General features: G+C 46.2%; 1 protein-coding gene across 2 annotated transcripts in view; it reads right to left on the bottom strand.

Moving 5' to 3' along the window:
- Positions 1-19,317, bottom strand: part of PLXNB3 (plexin B3) — a 75,843-nt gene that overhangs the window by 48,001 nt on the left and 8,525 nt on the right. For both annotated transcript variants that reach the window (XM_066617886.1, XM_066617887.1), the window contains exons 3-8: positions 17,473-18,570; positions 17,174-17,353; positions 4,360-4,485; positions 2,175-2,275; positions 1,946-2,078; positions 854-1,010 (exon numbers count right to left, since the gene is read on the bottom strand). In XM_066617886.1, the coding sequence (XP_066473983.1) occupies positions 854-1,010; positions 1,946-2,078; positions 2,175-2,275; positions 4,360-4,485; positions 17,174-17,353; positions 17,473-18,570 (1,795 nt within the window). The remainder of the gene's footprint in view (positions 1-853; positions 1,011-1,945; positions 2,079-2,174; positions 2,276-4,359; positions 4,486-17,173; positions 17,354-17,472; positions 18,571-19,317) is intronic.

Here is a 19,317-nt window from a genome sequence, read left to right as displayed (position 1 = left end):
CTGCTGGCAAAATAGCAGGTCTGGTGGTTTCTGAGTGTAGTACTTACAGCAAGACCCCTATGGTGGGCTATGCTAGGTGTAAACTCCCAAGATTTATTAAAATCCTGCTTGGGAAAAATAGCTGGGCTTGCTATGCTGTAGAAATGCAGCTGCCACACTGCTCTGTCCTGTTCTGTTTCCCAGCAGACAATCAATCATTCTTCACTGTACTCCTTCAGTGTACAGCTCACACAAAACAATTATTTAAGATATTTTGAAAGGGTACTTAAAAGAAAGGAATACAAGGCATTTTCTTGCCCAGTTTTTACAAGCATGTATATGTAAACTGGAGATTCATTCTAATCTTCATTTGCAATTGTGAACATATGGTCAAACCAGCAAGTGGTAACTAGGGTTGCCAACTTTTCTGCTGGCTCTTGTTCCTGTGTCTTGATCTGTATGCCTTAAGCAGATTTTGTATGTGTACACACACACACACACACACACACACACACACAAGCCATCATTAAAACACATAGCAGCAGGGGTCAGTTGAATCACTGACAAATGCACTGAAAACGATTTTGGATGAACTCATCTTGCAAGAGAAGAAATTCTAATTGGATATCAGGAAAAAATTCCTGATGGTTTTGCAGTGAGAGCAGTTTGGCAGTGGAACAGATTGCTGAGCGAGGTGGTGGAGTCTCTCTCACTGGAAATCTTCAAGAAAAGGCTCGACAAACACCTGCTCTACAAGGATTTCCCGCCACAGGCAGGAGGATTGACTAGATGACGTCTATATCCCTTCCAACTGTATTTTTCTATGAAACACAATGTTCTGTTTACGGCCCCCACCATTTCTTCCCACACTCACCTTTGCCCTCTTGAGTGGGTGGCACCTGTTGAGGAACAGGCGAGAAGCAGCGAACCCAGGGATCTTGTAGCTGGGCTGGACTGTCTTGGGTCCCAAAGGCACAGTGGTAGTGCTCTCCTTCAGCCAATGCAGGGAGACGGGGGACCAGCATGGAGACCTGGGTTGGGCCAGAGGCACATATTTTCATTGGAATGTAGCCTAATTGGTTTTACTGCATTTTTGATGCAGCTGGAAATGTTATGGTTTTATAATGTAGTTTCAATGTTTTGCAATGCTGCTTTACTATTGGAGCAGATATAGAAGGAAAAGCAGTTTTTGAACATTGGTCCAAATCTGACTAAGGCCAAAGTCAAATATTACCCTGTGGGCTCAGACATCAGACTCATCTGTCATTCCAGTCACACAGAGCTCTAGTGGCCAAGAGCTTCCTGCCTGTCGGCTGGGCACTGTTGTCATCACCTGAAGCCAATTCTAGGAAGGACGCCACCAGCACTACAGCCGATGGCAACCAAAGCAGGGTGGGAATGAAAGAGGAGTGGGAAGATTTGTGTGGGGAGAAAGAAAGAGCTAGGGAGAGAGACTAAAAGAGGAAGAAAGAAGAGAAAGATGGAAGCAAAAGGAGAACAGCAGAGAAGCATAAGATGGGAAAAGACACAGGAAGAGATGACTTGGGCAAAGGAGGCAGAAAGCATCCCAGGAGGGGGAAACAGGAGGGGAAAGAAGACAGTCAAGAAGGAATGGGAAATAGATGAGACTGGAAGGGAAGGAATTGGACCTTTGCAGGGAAGAGGGGTATGGGGTAGATGCATGGCAGTAGAAGCAGCTGTGGATCTCTCCTTGTTAGGAGCAAGCAATATTGGGGGGGGGGGTATGTGATGGCTGGAAGAGCTCTCCAGCCACCAAAGCCAATGCTGGTTATCAGTGGGAAGGAACCTCCTCACAAAGGCAGCTAAGGGGGTGGTGAACAAATTTGAGGTTAAAATGCAGAGAATGGAGGGTGGCTTCATTTCACGTACTCCCTTATTAAGAGGATAATGAATGGATCAGTCCCTAAACCACAGCAAACTCAAAGTTTCTATTCTCCTCACTCACCTCTGCTCGCTCCTCTCGACTTTGATTGGCTGGTGATATCTGTTCCACTCTCAGGCACTGGCTGTCAGCTCCATAACTCCAGAGCCAATGGTTGGCCATCTCATGGCGCTCACATTCCAATTTTCGGGTGCACCTGCCAATCAGCAAATAGTTTAAGAGGTGGAGAAAAAGTGTGTACCCTTTCTTTTAAAGCAAGCCTTCAGATCTGGTTCGCTCTCAGCAGACTTACCTACTCTGCAAGACACACCAACCACAGAAGGGGTCTTGGGCCTGTAGGCATGAGATACAGTCCTGGAAGTGGGGGCATTCTGAGACAGGGACCTTGGACACCTGTGTTAAAAAGGAAGTCCACAACTAGCATACAGACTCTACTTCTCACTACATAAAAATACAGTTTTGTGTGCAGAATATGAACTAACACCACAGACCAGAATCAATGTTACTTTCCATTACTTTGTACTGATTTGCCTACTGTACAGGCTTATTCTGCAGGCTTAGTTAGGGGTTGGCAGAATTTGAAATGTTATGGAGGCCTTGCTGAGGGAGAGTCAGCATGGCTTCTGTAAGGGTAAGTCTTGCCTCACGAACCTTATAGAATTCTTTGAAAAGGTCAACAGGCATGTGGATGCGGGAGAACTCGTGGACATTATATATCTGGACTTTCAGAAGGCGTTTGACACGGTCCCTCACCAAAGGCTACTGAAAAAACTCCACAGTCAGGGAAATAGAGGACAGGTCCTCTCCTGGATTGAGAACTGGTTGGAGGCCAGGAAGCAGAGAGTGGGTGTCAATGGGCAATTTTCACAATGGAGAGAGGTGAAAAGCGGTGTGCCCCAAGGATCTGTCCTGGGACCGGTGCTTTTCAACCTCTTCATAAATGACCTGGAGACAGGGTTGAGCAGTGAAATGGCTAAGTTTGCAGATGACACCAAACTTTTCCGAGTGGTAAAGACCAGAAGTGATTGTGAGGAGCTCCAGAAGGATCTCTCCAGACTGGCAGAATGGGCAGCAAAATGGCAGATGCGCTTCAATGTTAGTAAGTGTAAAGTCATGCACATTGGGGCAAAAAATCAAAACTTTAGATATAGGATGATGGGTTCTGAGCTGTCTGTGAAAGATCAGGAGAGAGATCTTGGGGTGGTGGTGGACAGGTCGATGAAAGTGTCGACCCAATGTGCGGCGGCAGTGAAGAAGGCCAATTCTATGCTTGGGATCATTAGGAAGGGTATTGAGAACAAAATGGCTAGTATTATAATGCCGTTGTACAAATCGATGGTAAGGCCACACCTGGAGTATTGTGTCCAGTTCTGGTCGCCGCATCTCAAAAAAGACATAGTGGAAATGGAAAAGGTGCAAAAGAGAGCGACTAAGATGATTACGGGGCTGGGGCACCTTCCTTATGAGGAAAGGCTACGGCGTTTGGGCCTCTTCAGCCTAGAAAAGAGACGCTTGAGGGGGGACATGATTGAGACAAACAAAATTATGCAGGGGATGGACAGAGTGGATAGGGAGATGCTCTTTACACTCTCACATAATACCAGAACCAGGGGACATCCACTAAAATTGAGTGTTGGGCGGGTTAGGACAGACAAAAGAAAATATTTCTTTACTCAGCGCGTGGTCGGTCTGTGGAACTCCTTGCCACAGGATGTGGTGCTGGCGTCTAGCCTAGACGCCTTTAAAAGGGGATTGGACGAGTTTCTGGAGGAAAAATCCATTATGGGGTACAAGCCATGATGAGTATGCGCAACCTCCTGATTTTAGGAATGGGTTAAGTCAGAATGCCAGATGTAGGGGAGGGCACCAGGATGAGGTCTCTTGTTATCTGGTGTGCTCCCTGGGGCATTTGGTGGGCCGCTGTGAGATACAGGAAGCTGGACTAGATGGGCCTATGGCCTGATCCAGTGGGGCTGTTCTTATGTTCTTATGGAGATGTGGAGGAGGACAGAAATAAATAAGGGATTAGTTGCACAAGGAAAACAGGGCTGCAATTTAAAACTTCAGGGCTGGGTACAAAGAAGAGTATCTGCCACAGCAAGCCCTATGCTTGCTGTCTTATTAACCTATTGCTCCAGGAAACACAGGTGAGTCAAACCACAAGTTATGGAGGAATGTAAAATGAAAAACAAAGACCCTAAAACTCTAATTTGTTTTCAATGACAGGACTCAGCCCTGTAACATCTAGTAATATCTATGAACTATATTATTTCATTGCATGCGCGAAGAGCTTTGCAGACCCCCCCAACTCAGTTTTCTACACTGAAATGTTTCCACAAAGGAAAGAAATCTAGATAACTGCGCAACAGTTTTCCACAAAACCAGATTTTGTAAAGCATTTCCTCCCTGCCCAAGCAAAATGGACAAAAATGCAATTTGTGCAGGAAGCAGAAGAGGGACCAAGCCCCGTGACTCACCTGTGACGCTGTCATCACATATAGATGAGTCCCACTGCCATCTAGTAATAGGTCTGGATTAACAGGAGAGTGCTGGCCAGTGAAGACCGTGCTGTAGACTTGTGCCATGGAGCCATTCAGGTAAACCTAGGCAATTTAAAATGGTACTATCATTGCTCAGTAAGTAGGTCATATTTTGGGTTGTGTGCATGCTTTTCTTTTCTTACACTGGCCCAAGTTCCATTTAAAAGTAAGTTTAAGGTATCTAGGCAAAATATTCAAACACAAGCAGTATTTTGAAGGTGTAGCAATGAAGAAGAGACTTCCACAAAACTGTGATACTCCGGGAAAATGGGACAATAATCCTTTCAGATAAAAGCCAACTGGTAACCCTGGAGCACAGGCAAACTGCAGGCTAAAATCAAAGTTACCGTAGATACTCAGGTATAGCAGGTGAAATTGTTGCCAAGTAATCAAGCTCCAATTCTCACTTCGCCTGATCTCCGCGTCAATCAGAGGGCAGAGCCTTTCAACACTGAACAGTTTCATTTCTCAAGTGGCAGACAGGCAGGCGTCAAGTTTCTCAAGCAGCAGGCAGGCACCAGGTAGGTAGGCAGGGCAGAGATAGTTTCTACTGCAACTGGGAAATTCCAGCAAAAGTTAATCTTTAAATCTCCTTCCTTCTGCTGCAGCCTGGTTCTGGTTCTGCTTGGCAAATGCTTGCAAAGCAGGTCTGTTTTTTGAAACACCAGGATGGGACCCGCTTTCCCAGGCTACAATTCAGTGCACCAGAATAACACCCATGGAAAGCAGTGGTTCTACTTCTGAGTAAAAAGGGTTGCAAATATATGCAGCTGCATCTCTCTGGTGTGAATTGAATTGCACACTCCCAGTTATGTGTTATATGCTGTACGCAGAGCTTCTGGTTCAACACCAGACACCTTAAAGGTGGATTTGATTCATGGTTCAACCTTTTTCACTGGCATATCCCTTAGCAGCCCATTTCCATAAATTGTACCCTTCCTATTAGCAAAATGTTTGTAATTAATAATACAAGCCTTCATCTCCCCCATATGAAAACCCAGACTTCATGTATTCATCACAGTGTTTTCTCTTTTTATGTGCTTGAAGAACAGAAGACTTTGCCTTTGCACTGTTTTGCACCAGAAGTGTGCTGAGAAATTCTGGGTGACTGATCACTTTCCATATTATGTTTCAGCTTTTTTACTGTGCTGGTTTTCAATCACTGGTTCATACATGAATTGATGACCAAAAACTAGCTATTAGTGGGGCTTACACAGCCAACTAGCTACCTCCCTTCCTGCCTTGCTGGCCCTTGCAAGGCATTCCTGTCTTGCAAGGCATTCTGGAGCATGACCTGCCTTTTTCTGCCATTATTCCATTCTTTTTCAAGTACCCCTAAAGGTCCTGTTGAGTGTCCCTGGGACTACATGAATGCCAGGTTGGGAAACACTGTTCTACTGGTATGTAGTTTACAGTGCACTTACTCTGATAGTGTTTACAAAAAGGTGGTGAAGACCAGAATTTAAAAAGAATAAAAATGTATCTTATGATCTTTTACTACGTTTTTAATAAATTAGAGACTACAGTTCTTAGGTAACAATTAGTGGTAGGTTATTTTTCAGGATCTGGCCTTGCGTAAAATCAGACAAAACTATAGTCAGACACCCCCCTAAGTTTAACCCCCGACTTACCCAAGGGTCATAGAAAATTCCATGATTGCTGGCTCAAGACCTGCCCTTGACTTATCTGTAGGGTCGACTTATAGGCGAGTGTCTGCGGTACTTATGCAGGTCGATTTATGCACATGTGCTTATTTTGCATGAATTTACTTAGTTTTCAGGATTTGTTTTGCACCTGGCACCTATGAGCAGAATTTTGATACTTGGGGTAAAAACAGAATGGCAGCTGGGAATGGAGCACCAACAAGCAGAGCTGGCCTATCCATGAGGCAAACTGAAGCTGTCATATCAGGTAGCATATGGGAGGCTCTCCTCTTTGTCCACTCTTTGTCTCCACTGCTGCCCTTCCCCCTTCCACTCCCTGGCTTGGAAAAGAAAGAGGGCAGAGCAGAGGAGATTCTGAAGGGTAGGGGCTGGCACATCATTGGACAAGGGGGAAGCAACTGGCATAGAACCTCAAGCATTACAACAATGGTTTCAAAACATTTCGACTGGCGGCTCATTAACATTAACCCACTGGGCCACTGACTGCGGCTCTCCATTAGGGTTACAATTGTATGCACTGTATAAGGAGGTGGGCTTTTTATGAGAATTCCTCGGCTCCCCTGGCTGGTTTCAATGGCTCTCCGGGAGCCATGGCTCACAGTTTGGGAACCATTGCATTAGGAGGTCTTGGCTGACCCTGCCAACAAGTGACCAGTAGCCTGAGACGTCCTGAGATATTTAGGTACCTGCGGCAGACAAATGGTGCCCTTACCAATCTTATGAGAGTGGTAAACAAGTATAATAACAAACTGAATGATTGACAGCTTGTTGCCCTTTAATGGTACCCCAACATCTGATGCCTGAGGCAGCTGCCTCACTCCCATAATTAGTAGGGCCAGCCCTGCTGGTAGCAAAGGAAAGAAAACATGAATTGAGGTCATGAGGGAGGGTCACATACTCTACCTGCAAACACTCACAGTTTCTGCCAGCATGTTTATAAAGAAAAGGAGAGGCAAGGGAGTGACATTCAGCAACTTCAGTAGCGCAGCTAGAAGGGGGCAAAACTGCAGGTGCTGCAACAGATCACCTTACCATCAGAGCCATTCCAGGCAGCAACAGCAATGGGCAGGCACTTGTTGACCCAAACTGAGTGCCCTGCATATTGCCATCACTGCCTGGAATGGATTCAATAGTGAGTAGGAGAGCCACTTACATGACGCATTGCAGCACCTGCAGTACTTACCATTTGGCCCCCCCAGCTACGCTACTGAGCAACTTCACAGAAATAAAGGGAATGCTAGCTGGATAACATAATCACAAAAAGAACTTTAAAATGTGATGCATAATACAGACCACTGCACAAATAATTGGTGGCATACTCTATAGAATCAAAGATAGAAATACCTTGTAGAATTAAATCATGCAGTTATGGCCCAATCCTATCTGGGCCAGCTGATGTTCTAGCACCTCTTACAATGGCGTTGACTGCCATAAAGTGCGCTCAGTAGCATGCTCTGGGAACACTGGTGAGAAGGCCAGAGCCTTCCCGCCTACCCACATAATCGACTATCCCACTGCCTGCCGGAGCAGGTAAGACAGAGGGAGAGGTGGGAGGGTTGGGGAGGGGAGGGGAAAAACTGGGTGGGCATAGCAGGGGCAGGGAGTATAGATCTGGTAGTGATGGCACATGCTGGATCCTATTCCCCTTTCCTGTCCCACTCCCTTTCTTTCCTTGAACTTGCACTAGTGAAATAACTGGTGCAGGTCTAAGGAGACCCATTGCAGAGTGGTAGGCGTACAGAGGTGTAAGGTGATTTAACCCCTTTTGCCTCTGAAGTCTCCCAATTTGCCCCTCCCCTGCTGGTCACAACATGCCTGTACGGGGGGGGGGGATGCAATTAGGCTCTAAAACTGGTAAAAAACATATGAAGACATTAACCATCTACCTAAACAGTGGACACACTACAATAGCCGCAGTCTTAAACAACAAATCCAGAACAAGAACACAGCTTGTTGGAGATTTAAAACTTATGAGGATGTGAAGGTACAAGGCTCCAGCATGCAAGTGACAGGCAGCATTTTCCCAAGCACCTTGTCTACATTCTCAGGCCACAGCAATGAAAATATATCAAATGAAACAGAACCAGATGGTGCTCTGCACACATCCATTGGCTGAGCCATGACAATACAACCATCTAGGTCAAGGAGAATGCAAGTCATTTCATCCTCGATATGCTTAGCAAACATGGCACTATGTGGCTCCAAGGAATCTTTTAGATCAGTGTTCTTCAACCTTGGGGGTTGGGACCCCAATGGAATTGCAAAGCCTCAGTTGTGGGGTCATGGCAACTTACAGGAATGAAAAAGGTTGAAGACCACTGAACTAGAGCACCACCAGGTAAAGGGGGGCACCTGTGGAACCCCTTTAGGCACCAGGAGATTCTATCCCAGTTCTACTCAGGTTCTTGGTAACTGTGTGAAAATAACTTTCACTAGTGCCAGGCTTCATGGTAACTTTTTCTGTTCTGTCTAATCAGAATATTTGTTACAGTGATCAGTGCTTGGAGGGCATTATGGGGTTAGGGAATGGGTAGCAACAAGGATGGCGTGGGTGGATTGAGTCCAAGGAGGGGGCGAAATTGACAATGGAGTGCTTAATTTCATACTTTATTTATATATTGGGGTCATGGTACAGAAAAGGTTGAAGACGACTGCTTTAGATCACCAGAAAGGCAAAGCTGCAAAAGATACAAACCACTCAGAAAAGTCCTGCTGAATGGCAGATGCAATGGTGTCAGAGAAGTATCTTTCCTTCACTGTCACACAATGATCTGTGTTCCCCAGCAGTCACACCATGTTTCCTGCCACCTAGTCCTTCCTCTATCTGTTTTGCAGCCTCCAGTGCTAAACCAATGAGGGGATGGAGCTCTGCCTGGCAGAAGAGATGGCTTAGGAGCAATGGCATCTACCATCAGAAGCATCACACAGAGGCACCAACTGAAAATACTCTATGGCCCCTTAGGAATCCTTTGCTAGTCTCCTAAAAGGTCCACAACATTTCTGGTCCTGCAGAGGGGAATGGCTGCTGCAAATTCAAACCCCAACAGGTTGTGATCCCGCCATGAGAACTGAGTCAACAACATTCCCCAATACCACCCTCCCCTAGAACAACAGAGTTGGCACTGCCACATGCATTGAGCTGACAACATGTTGCCATAGCCCCATGGTTGTCATGGCAGCCATGAAATCCTGATCTATCCCAGTCAAGGCAACCTTGGCATGAATGCTGAAAGCCTCAACACCAAGACAACTTCTATTAGCTCAGATATGGAGACCATTAGGCAGTAGCAGGCAAGTCAGTACACTAACAGAATCCCCAGTCAGACCTGGCACCTGAACACTAGGTGCAAGCACCAAAAACACATCTAGACTGAAGCTTAGAGTAGCAGATGGAATTCCTACAGACCACAGCAACCTGTCTTCCTGGGTCCTTGGGTTTGTGTTGATGCTGCACAGAGAGAACCTAGGTAGACACAGCTAAAAGAGATTGCATACCAGATCCCAGTGCAAGCCAAGCCAGCTTCTTAATCCACAATGAAACAGGAGATTTTATTAGGGATCAATCTAGCATTAAATAGCAACTCCATCAGGCCCATTGTGGGTGTGAATACTGGCTATGGTGTTACTTCGTCACCTAGATGCTCCTTTTATCTGCTGTAGATTTTTAGGTTTAAGCATGCCACCAACTCTGATCTATGAATATTAAAGCCTACTAGTGACATGCCTACCTAATGGCAGAGATGTGTATGGAAGTATGACTGTAAAGGTAGACCACAGCAAAATCAGGAGACAAGTGCTATGTGTGGAACTACAGAGGTGAGCTACAACCATTTTCGACCCTTGCCTTCCAGGCTTGCAAATATGGCAGTTTTTATCCCTGACATGGTAAGCAAGATCTGAGATGTGAGGCAGTGACTAGAGTAATGACTGCTGTCACATGAGCTCTGATGGGCCCGTAAAGTGGAAAAGTTCTCAAATATGGTTTTGAGAAGGACAGATCACTGGGGAGAGGGGCTCTGTCACAGGTGAAAAACTGCAGTTTCTCCAAATGTAAACTACTGACTTCCCCTTTGACTCAGCTTTCCAGCAACTACTCTCCAACCCCTGTCAGCAAAGTGGTTTACAAGAAGGCAAATAGTCCTGCAGAGACATGGAACACTATGATGAAAGAATGACCATTGTGTGGGAATTCAGACTGGAAAGCCTGTACAGAAGCACTCAAAGCATGAATAGCACCCCTAGCCCAGCTCAGTTCATGTATGTTATTCAAGATTAGCAGGAGTGAAGTGTATTCAATAGACTTTTATCCCTCTCCTCAGATAGTAACCTCCCAAAGCAACTAACAATACATCAATATAAAACCACAGCAGTGCAAAGTTTCAAGGTCAGATTAAAACCTTGTATATCACTCAGTACCTAAGGGTGGCTAGGCAACATTAAAAAATTTCTTCAGCTAGTGGCAGAACAACACTGGGCTCACCTACCAGACAAGGGAGCATCCCAATTACATAATTCCACTGTTGGGGGGGGGCGCTACTGAGAAGGTTCTATTGCGGAGGCAGGGATAGGGGTGGAGAATGACCCAGGGAAGAGTTTCAGAAGAGAGTCTTTGACGCCAGGCGCTGACAAGTCCAGGTGGAAGAAGAGAGTCCTAAAGAAATCCCAGTTCACTGAAGGGTTGTTATCAGTTATCATGAGAGACATGAATGTAAATAGGTTAACTAACTTTAGGAAAATATAGTCGCACGTAGCACAACTCAGGTTAGGCTCCACAGGTTAGGCTCATGCTTTTGGGCTAAAAAATAATTAACTGAGGTTATAATCCTATGCACACTTTTGTGTAAGCCCAATTTAACACAATGTGGCTTACTTCTGAGTAGATATGCATAGGATTATGGTGTAAATAATTCTAGACTCTGCACCAAGGAAGAAAACTGAGTCTGGCATGCTGACAACCATTGGGAATAGTAATTTTTCCCCCAAAATAATAATTTAAGACACTTTAGCCACCAGGCACTGCAGAATTATTCCATTTCACAGAACAAATCCTGCCTTCAAGCATATAAGCTAAAACAAAAACAAGACTATTAGGAAATGAAAGGGACAGCAAAAGGTGACAACAAGAGATCAGAGGCAAAGGGCTCAGGGGAGGAGACGTATCTTTCAGATGTTACAGTATTTAAATACTTGCAACAAAAGGGAGTTGTGCATGTTGGAGGTTGGGAGTAGGGATTTCCAGAGAAAAGGGACAGGAAGGACAGAGGTATGAAACAGAAGGAGTAACCCAAGATGATAAAAAGGCAAAGAAAGAGAGAAGGGAAGATAGATAGGAAGGAGTCAAAGAACGATGATACTGAAAAACAAAGAGAACTCACACTGCATTCAGTAAGGAAATGGGAGCCAAGGAAGGGAGTGTACAAAAAGAGAAACATGAGCAAAGTGAGATACAGGGAAGGAGGGAACAACCAAGAAGCGGAATTGAAAATAGAAGGACAGGATGAAGTGAGAAAGAGGCAAAAAAAAAGATGATTACAGCCATCAAGTCAGCAATGAACAAAAGAAAAGACTGATGACTTAGAAGCGGCAGGTGATGAAAATGAACAAGTGTTAGCAATAATGAAAAGCAGGGTCTACAAATTTTGAGTAGCCTTCCTGGGAGACAAAAGGGACAACAAGACATGCATGGCATCCTGCAGTGGAAAGCCACTGCCAGCCAGTGTAGACAATACTGAGCTCAAAAGGCACAATGATGTGACTCAGTAGGTGGTATTCTAGATGTTTACAGAGGGGTACAGTTGCCTTGCTGCTTAATGGATCACAATGTCTCTCTCTCTCTCTCTCTCTCTCTCTCTCTCTCTCTCTCTCTCTCTCTCTCTCTCTCTGTGTCTGTCTGTCTTGGGGTCATGTGGGATAGGCTCTCCAAGGTCAATTCTTTTCCTTCAGCCTTTCTGAAGGATGCAACTTGTAGATACAGAAAAACGATGTTCAGAAACTGCTCCATGAAATTGGACCATTGAAGTGCTGCTCAGCTCCAGACTGACCTCTGAGACTCCACCAGACGCAGCCCAAATAGCTTCTTATTGCTGTAGTTGGAGCACATGGCGTTGCCCCATACCAAGTCAATGGGTCATCTAGTTCAGCAATGGCTGATCTGGCTGGCAGCAGCTCTCCAAAATCTCAAGCCAAAGCTGCATCTGCCACCCAAGTTCCTGGAAACCGGACCTGGGATCTCCTGCATCCAAAGCATGGGGCTGTACCACTGAAGCACAGCCCTTTCCATCTCTGGAAACCAGCTTTAGGGCCCAATCCTATTCATTTTTCCAGTGCTGGTGCAGCCATGCCAATGGGATCCTGTGCTGCATTCTCCATGGGGGTGGCGGTGGGAGAGAGAGTCTTGGAGGCCTCCTCAAAGCAAGGGAACATTTGTTCCCTTACCTTGGGGCTGTATTGTGGCTGCATCAGCACTGGAAAGTTGGATAGTGAATGAAAATAGGGTTTGTCAGGATGCAGAATATGACACTTGTGCAATGCATTAGTGGGTTATGGAATACACACTTGGTAGCCTATGGATTTAGCTAGGCTGGATTAAGCTTATCTTGAGCAAACTGCTGTGCAAAGTCCCACTGGAGAGACTGTTGCCAGTATAGCAAGCACCAAAAAAATACACCACTATTTCTGAGTGGACACCACTGGAAAAGAATAACCAAGACATGATAGGAACAGGAGATATGGAAAAGAAAAATGAGAAGACAAGAGCTCAAACTGAAATGGTCAGATCATCCTCTGTCAAATAAAACTGTAGTTGCATGTCTACTCAGTTGCATGTCTAAAACCAATCCTATGCATGTCTACTCAGAAGTAAGTCCTGTTATAGTCAATGGGGCTTACTCCTAGGTAAGTGTGGATAGGATTGTGCCTTGAAGTAGAACAGGTTTAAATTGGCACAGGCGCATTGTAAATATTGGACGAGAGCATATGGAGCAAATACCTCTGAAAACTATTTTGGTACTGATGTGTTACCAGTGTAGCACTGGTATCCCGACATGTTACACAGTATTTAAGGGGATCCACTAGTATCCAGGACAGACTGCTCCCACCACCCTGCTCTTTGCTGCTTGAAGCCAGGGACAGACCTGGCCTCCACTGGGGGGAGGGGCGGCCAGGTCTCCCCAGCATTTCAATGCCATGGAGACCAGGTCTCTGTTGAGCGTTACCATAGGGAAGGCCAGATCTACATTTAAAGGGACAGGTCCCCCAGTAACCCCTTAGGGCAGGAGGTCTGGTCTAGAGGGTAGAGCCTCCGTTAGCCCAAAGATAACAACAGAAGGTAGCCAGTTCGAGGACACCGGCAGCTCCCTGAGTGATTCCACCTGCTCTTGGTGTCAGCAAGAAGCATCTTGGCTGCCCTCCATGTGAGAGATGGAGCTGCTTGTCAGCCTGCTTGGGAGAACTGGAGGCCAGAAGTGAGACCAAACCAAGAAGATCCATTCTGAAATGTGGTTGGTTCTTGAAAGAGAGAACCTTTATGATTGTAAAAATCCCCTTGAGGGATTTAGAAATGCCTGCCTGTGTAAACCGCCTTGAATAAAGTCAGAAGAGCAATCCAATGACCAGAAAGGCAGTATATAAATACCTAGTTATTCTTATTCTTATTCTTAATATTATACATAAGAGGCCATTTCACGTCCACTCCGTTTCTTGACCGACTTTGTCTTCAATCACATAGAGATGGTCAAATGACACCTGGCCAACCATGGGCCAACACGCATGAATGGAAAGAACCAGTGTTCTCCAACGTGCAAGTGGCAAGGGACGGTTCGGGCATCGCTGGATTTGCCCATGCCCGAAAAAGGCTGCTTGAGCGTGTGCATCCGTTCAGCTGCAGAGCCCTGTACTGCAGGCTACAGGGGCTGGGGTGTTGCCACCCGCACCCACCAGTCACTGCCCTGGTGTTGCAGCCATCAACTGACGGACACGCGTGCCCAGAGTCCTGCACCCGCCGGCCAGTGCGAGCGTTCACGTGCGCCCCTGGCACTGAGAACTGGAGGCCAGAAGTGAGACCAAACCAGGAAGATCCATTCTGAAATGTGGTTGGTTCTTGAAAGAGAGAACCTCTATGACAGTAAAAATCCCCTTGAGGGATTTAGAAATGCCTGCCTATGTAAACCGCCTTGAATAAAGTCAGAGGAGTAATCCGATGACCAGAAAGGCAGTAGATAAATACCTAGTTATTATTATTATTATTATTATTGCAGTGTGCATCCAGAGTGGACCACCACCACCCTACTTGTCCCTTGGTATGCTACTATGTGACACTGTAAGAGCAAGTTAAACAAATTTTTTAATGTCATTTCCCTGGAACAATAAATGGAAGCTTTCATTTATTGGTTTATAAAGATCTCTCACACACTTACATCTATATCCCAGAAAGTACCTACATCAAGGTTTGTATAACTCAGGGCCCAATCCTAAAGACTGATTTTGCAAACATGCTGTAAACATGTTTCTGGCTCCAGAGCCAGTGAAGTGCTGGTGCTAGCCCAGCACTGGCCAGCACTCGGCTAGTATTGGTGGAGCAGTGGACCTCCACTGCTCAGAGGTCGCACAGACTGCTGGGCAGTGGAGAGGTAGGTGGGGGCATGGGGGAGGCAGAGACAAGGCATTTTGGGGCAGGGGGAGGCAGAGAGGGTGGGGAGAGGGTGGGTAGGGGGCATGCTGGGGGAGGGAGCAAGACAGAAGGGAGGTGGGACTGGTGGAACGAGGTTTCACCAAATCCTGAGCCTCCTTGTCAGGTTGGTCGCCTGACACAGAGTCTCTTCATTCTACAGCGACCTTTGGGCCGTCGTTGAATCGAGCAGCCCCTTTGTGGGGCTACTCACTTTACCTGGGAGAAGGGGATGAAAGTCTCCTTCTCCCGAGGAGGCAGCGGTGGCTGCCTGGGACACCCTGGATGCAGCAGCAGCCATTTTCAGCACCGCTGCAGCCCCACACACCGGGCAGCTCAGGACTGGGCTGCCCCAAACTTACATAATGGACTATTCATCTGTTTTAAAAGCAGTTATCAATCAACTAAAAATTATATAACGGAGTTAAAGAGAAGGGACATGGGGAAATGTGGCAAAGATCCAAACCCTCCAGGAGGGCTGGCAGGTTTCTGAAAGCTTCCAAGATTCCTCCAGACACAACTTGCAGTGTCAGAGCTACAAGAGGCATAGTGGGTACTCTGCACCAGTGAAGGGTCTCCTCTCCTCCTGCTTCTCTTCTTTGGGGAAATCAGAATTTCTTTGAGGCTGATTCCCATTCCCTGATATCCATGCCTGGAAAGCATGCTCACTGTGCTCCTTACCCCCCCCCTCAAGTTCCCCCCATTAGTTCTTCCCTCAATACATGGTACAAGAGCAGTGGGCTATCATCCAGATGCAAATACATTTAAAAAACCAGCATCCAGCCTGGCATGACAGCAGAATGGCCTTATTCTCCACGCTATGGCAGACTTCAGGCACAGATGGAAGGGAGGTGCAGATACAAATAGGTGCTGACAGAGCACATACGAAACTGTCCATTTTCAATGGACTGAAACATACAATTTTGTTTCTGTTTAGCAGCAACTTTTACCATGCACATGCCCGATCTCGTCTGAAGCTATACCGGGTGCTGTAGGCTTATGCCATAGTCTTTCAAGACTGAAGGTTGCCAACCAACCATTTTCAGTGAACACCAACCCAGCCCCTCAAAGCAGGACCAAGTCGGAGTAGCCTGACCTGTGGAAGACTTCACTGGTTCTTAACCAGTAGGAAAGCAGAATCACAGAAACAAAGGCAGGAGGCAATACTCAGGGCTGAGTGAACTTCACACTGTTAAAAGAAGTTAAAATTCTGTGCAAGGGCAACACAAATTCTGCACTGAGTTCAGCCAAATTCTGCAAGCTGTAAAGACCATATAGACATAAAGTGAAACAAGGTGTGTATCCTCAGTTTGCAAAAATTTGATACTGCTTCTGCTAGTAATGAGAAGGAGCAGTGAGTCATGCAGGGCACCAAATCCTCATCCTCCAATTAGTACAGGAGATTCACAATGGCCACTGTACCTTCTGTTTGGTTTCAGCAATGTCACCAGGCACTGACCACGTATTTAGAAAACTATTTTCACAGTTATGAGTAGAGGTGGGTTTTGTTTTTTTCAAAGATAACAAAATAAAAACACATCACCGCCACTTTCTGCACTTCTCATTAAAACAAAAACAAAAAAATCCCCAATATCTGTGAAATCTGCAAAAAAAAAAAAATTATATAACATCTCTACATATTCTCTAACACGTCTACATGCATGTAGCTGCGTCTGCTGACACTATATCGCCTACCTAGTATACTTTAAAAGTAATTATAGTTTACAAAAATGTGCACTTGGAAAAAAACATAACATCACTTTCTGTGCTTTGAACTTTGGAAAACACAAAAATATATGAAAAAATAAAACCATTTTCACCCATCTCTAGCTAGAAAGCGAAAAACTTGCTGAGTGAGAGAAGATTTCCAAGATACTGAATCTGGCCAGTACCATATCCAGTAGCATATTCTTACCAGGGATGTGCAAGGCAGGGTGAGATAGAAGCACCCTGTCGTAGCCCATGGAAAAGTGCCACAGCTGCCCCACCCGTTTACACCTGAGGTGGCTGTCCTTACACCCACTTTCTTGGGAGTAAGGAGAGCCTCCTCGGGTGTAGCTAGCTTCTTAGAAAGTAGCAACTTCCGAAATAATAGCCCCACACATGCACTCTGCAGAGGCAACAGAGCCATTCACACATGACACTTGTTCTACAAGATTACCTCCAGAGGGGATTTTTTTTTTATTTTTGCTGTGAAGGGATTCAGACAAAAAAGTATGTGCACTTTTAGATCAAAAAGCGGGAGAGCACATTTAAATGCATGGATATTTGAAAATAGCATACGTGCCCATTTTAGCATACAGCACATACACATGTGTGGAAGTGATCGATGGCATGGCTAACAACTAGAAATATTCAGGGGAAGGAAAATTATAGGTACACGACACAAATCAAATTAAGGTGACTATCTCCACTGCATTACCTTATGCAGTTGCCCGACACCGTCCCCAAGGAAGGTGATGGTATGACCCGCTTCTACCATGGCTGCCACAGCCGTCAGTTTTGGCACGGTACTGAGAAGCGTCTCAGTCACCACTGGCTTCCGACTGGCAATTGGACTAGGAGTGTGTTCATCCCCACAGGGGTAAGCCTCCGGGGACTCCTGAAAAGTAATAAAGTGAAGTGGAAAAGTTAGAACACAGCCACTTCTGTGTGGGGCAGCCATTTTAACAAAGAGATCCTCTCTACCTATCAAAAGAAAGCATTTGCTTCCATCCTCACCTTGGGCAAGGTGTTGCAGCGAGATGTCACACCATACTCAATGGCAGCCTCCTCCTCCTTGGTCTCACCTATCCCAGCTGAGGTGTAACACAGCCGCCGTGTTCGCTCCATGGCTGCATTCACCTCACTCAAGCCGTAGGAACACAGAGCTGTCTGCGCTGTTGGAGATGCTGTGAAGCCTTGCCCAGCTGCTAAGACCACGAAGAGTGTTGCATCTCCACCGGGGAAACCAGATGCCAGGTGTGCAGCTTGAGCCAGGTTATAAACACGCCCTTCAGCATCCCGGCACTCCAGAGGAAGCTCAACATAGGAGTAGAGGTTCGTGTCATCCATGCAGTTCCGGGAGAGGTAGACCCTATACTCCATCTGTGCTTTTCCTCCACGCCGAGAGAACAAGAAGTAGGCATAGCCCCCAGAAGCAAAGGCAGCTACATAGCGATTGTTGTAGTCTGAAAAGTCACCCACGACCAGCTTGCCCATCCCTTCATTGGAGAAGGCCTGGGGTCCTTCCAGTTGCCGGATGGTGAATGGCGGGATTCCTCCAGAAAGCTTTCCAGTCAGCCCGCGACCCACAAAGAGCAGGTCTCGTCCAGTGTGTTGTCCCACCAAGCCCACAGTTGAAACCTGTGGCACATTGGCTGCCACAAATTGGTTGTCACCAGGATCCTCAGGACGGTACAGCACTTTGGTGATGTCTGCCAGAGCTCGCTTCTCACACACTCCCTGAAAAAGCTGCCCACAGACAATCAGTTCCCCAGCACGCTCATTGGGTAATAGCAGCTTGTTAGAGTTATCTGTGAGACGGGCCTGTGGACAATCATGAGTGTCCCGAAATGGAAGGCACTCTGGGCTGTCCTGAGCTGGTCCTGTCTCAGCAAGTCCCACCAGCCTTAACTCTGGGCTCAGTTGATACAAGGCATTGACGGCACCCACATACAGGGTTCCTGTGTCTCGGGCTCGAGCCAGATGATTGAAGGTGGCATTGGGGACCAAGAAGGAGGAGTAGGAAGGGGGCCGAGCAGCTGGGCACAACAGCAGTAGGGGCATCAGTGCAGCCACCAGGGACAGCAATATATGACCTAGGGACATGGTCATGTCCTAGACAGAAGAAGAATGAGGATGATTACCATTCTTCACTGAAATCCCAACCACTAGCTTTCAGACCCTGAAATTCCAACAATACCTATGCCTTGCGCTCTTGACCTTCACTGAAGCTGGTGGTGTACACAAATTCATCCCACATGCATACACATAAAAACAACTCAACCACCACATGACACATTATATCCCAACAGAGGCATCACTAGGGTTTGCATCACCCAGTATGAAAGCTCACTGCGTCACCTCCATGATGGACTTCGTCCTGCACCAAACCATACAGAATAAATTACAATATCATACCCACAACCTAAATGTAACGGCATCACGAGAGTTGGTGTCACCCCCATTAACTTTATTTTAACAGCACAAGTCGCCCAACAAATTAGTGACTAAATAAAAAAAACAGTGCCTAACTTGATTACACTCACACATCTGAATAAGAGTTCTTGTATTCACTCTGATACATGGAAATAAGAGCTGACTCATACTAACATTTTATTGGTTCCCTACTGTGTCATAATATCACCTCAATGGCTTTCAGAACCAGTGGCATAGCTAAGGAGGTGCAAGAGGTAGCAATTTCACTGGGCAACAAGCTTTGGGGGGGGGGCAACAACCTGAGCCCAACATTAGTGGCCAAAATTGTGAAAACCTGCTGGCACACAGCTGTGGCTGCTCACCTCTTGCAGTGGCCTGGCTGCACAAAATGATGTGTTGCCATTTGTGACAGCCATAAAGCATGCT

Source organism: Tiliqua scincoides, chromosome 2 (genome assembly GCF_035046505.1).
Source record: "Tiliqua scincoides isolate rTilSci1 chromosome 2, rTilSci1.hap2, whole genome shotgun sequence".
NCBI lineage: Eukaryota > Metazoa > Chordata > Lepidosauria > Squamata > Scincidae > Tiliqua > Tiliqua scincoides.
The sequence above is the reverse complement of the archived record's forward strand: the minus strand, read 5'-3'. Positions and strand labels throughout refer to the sequence as shown.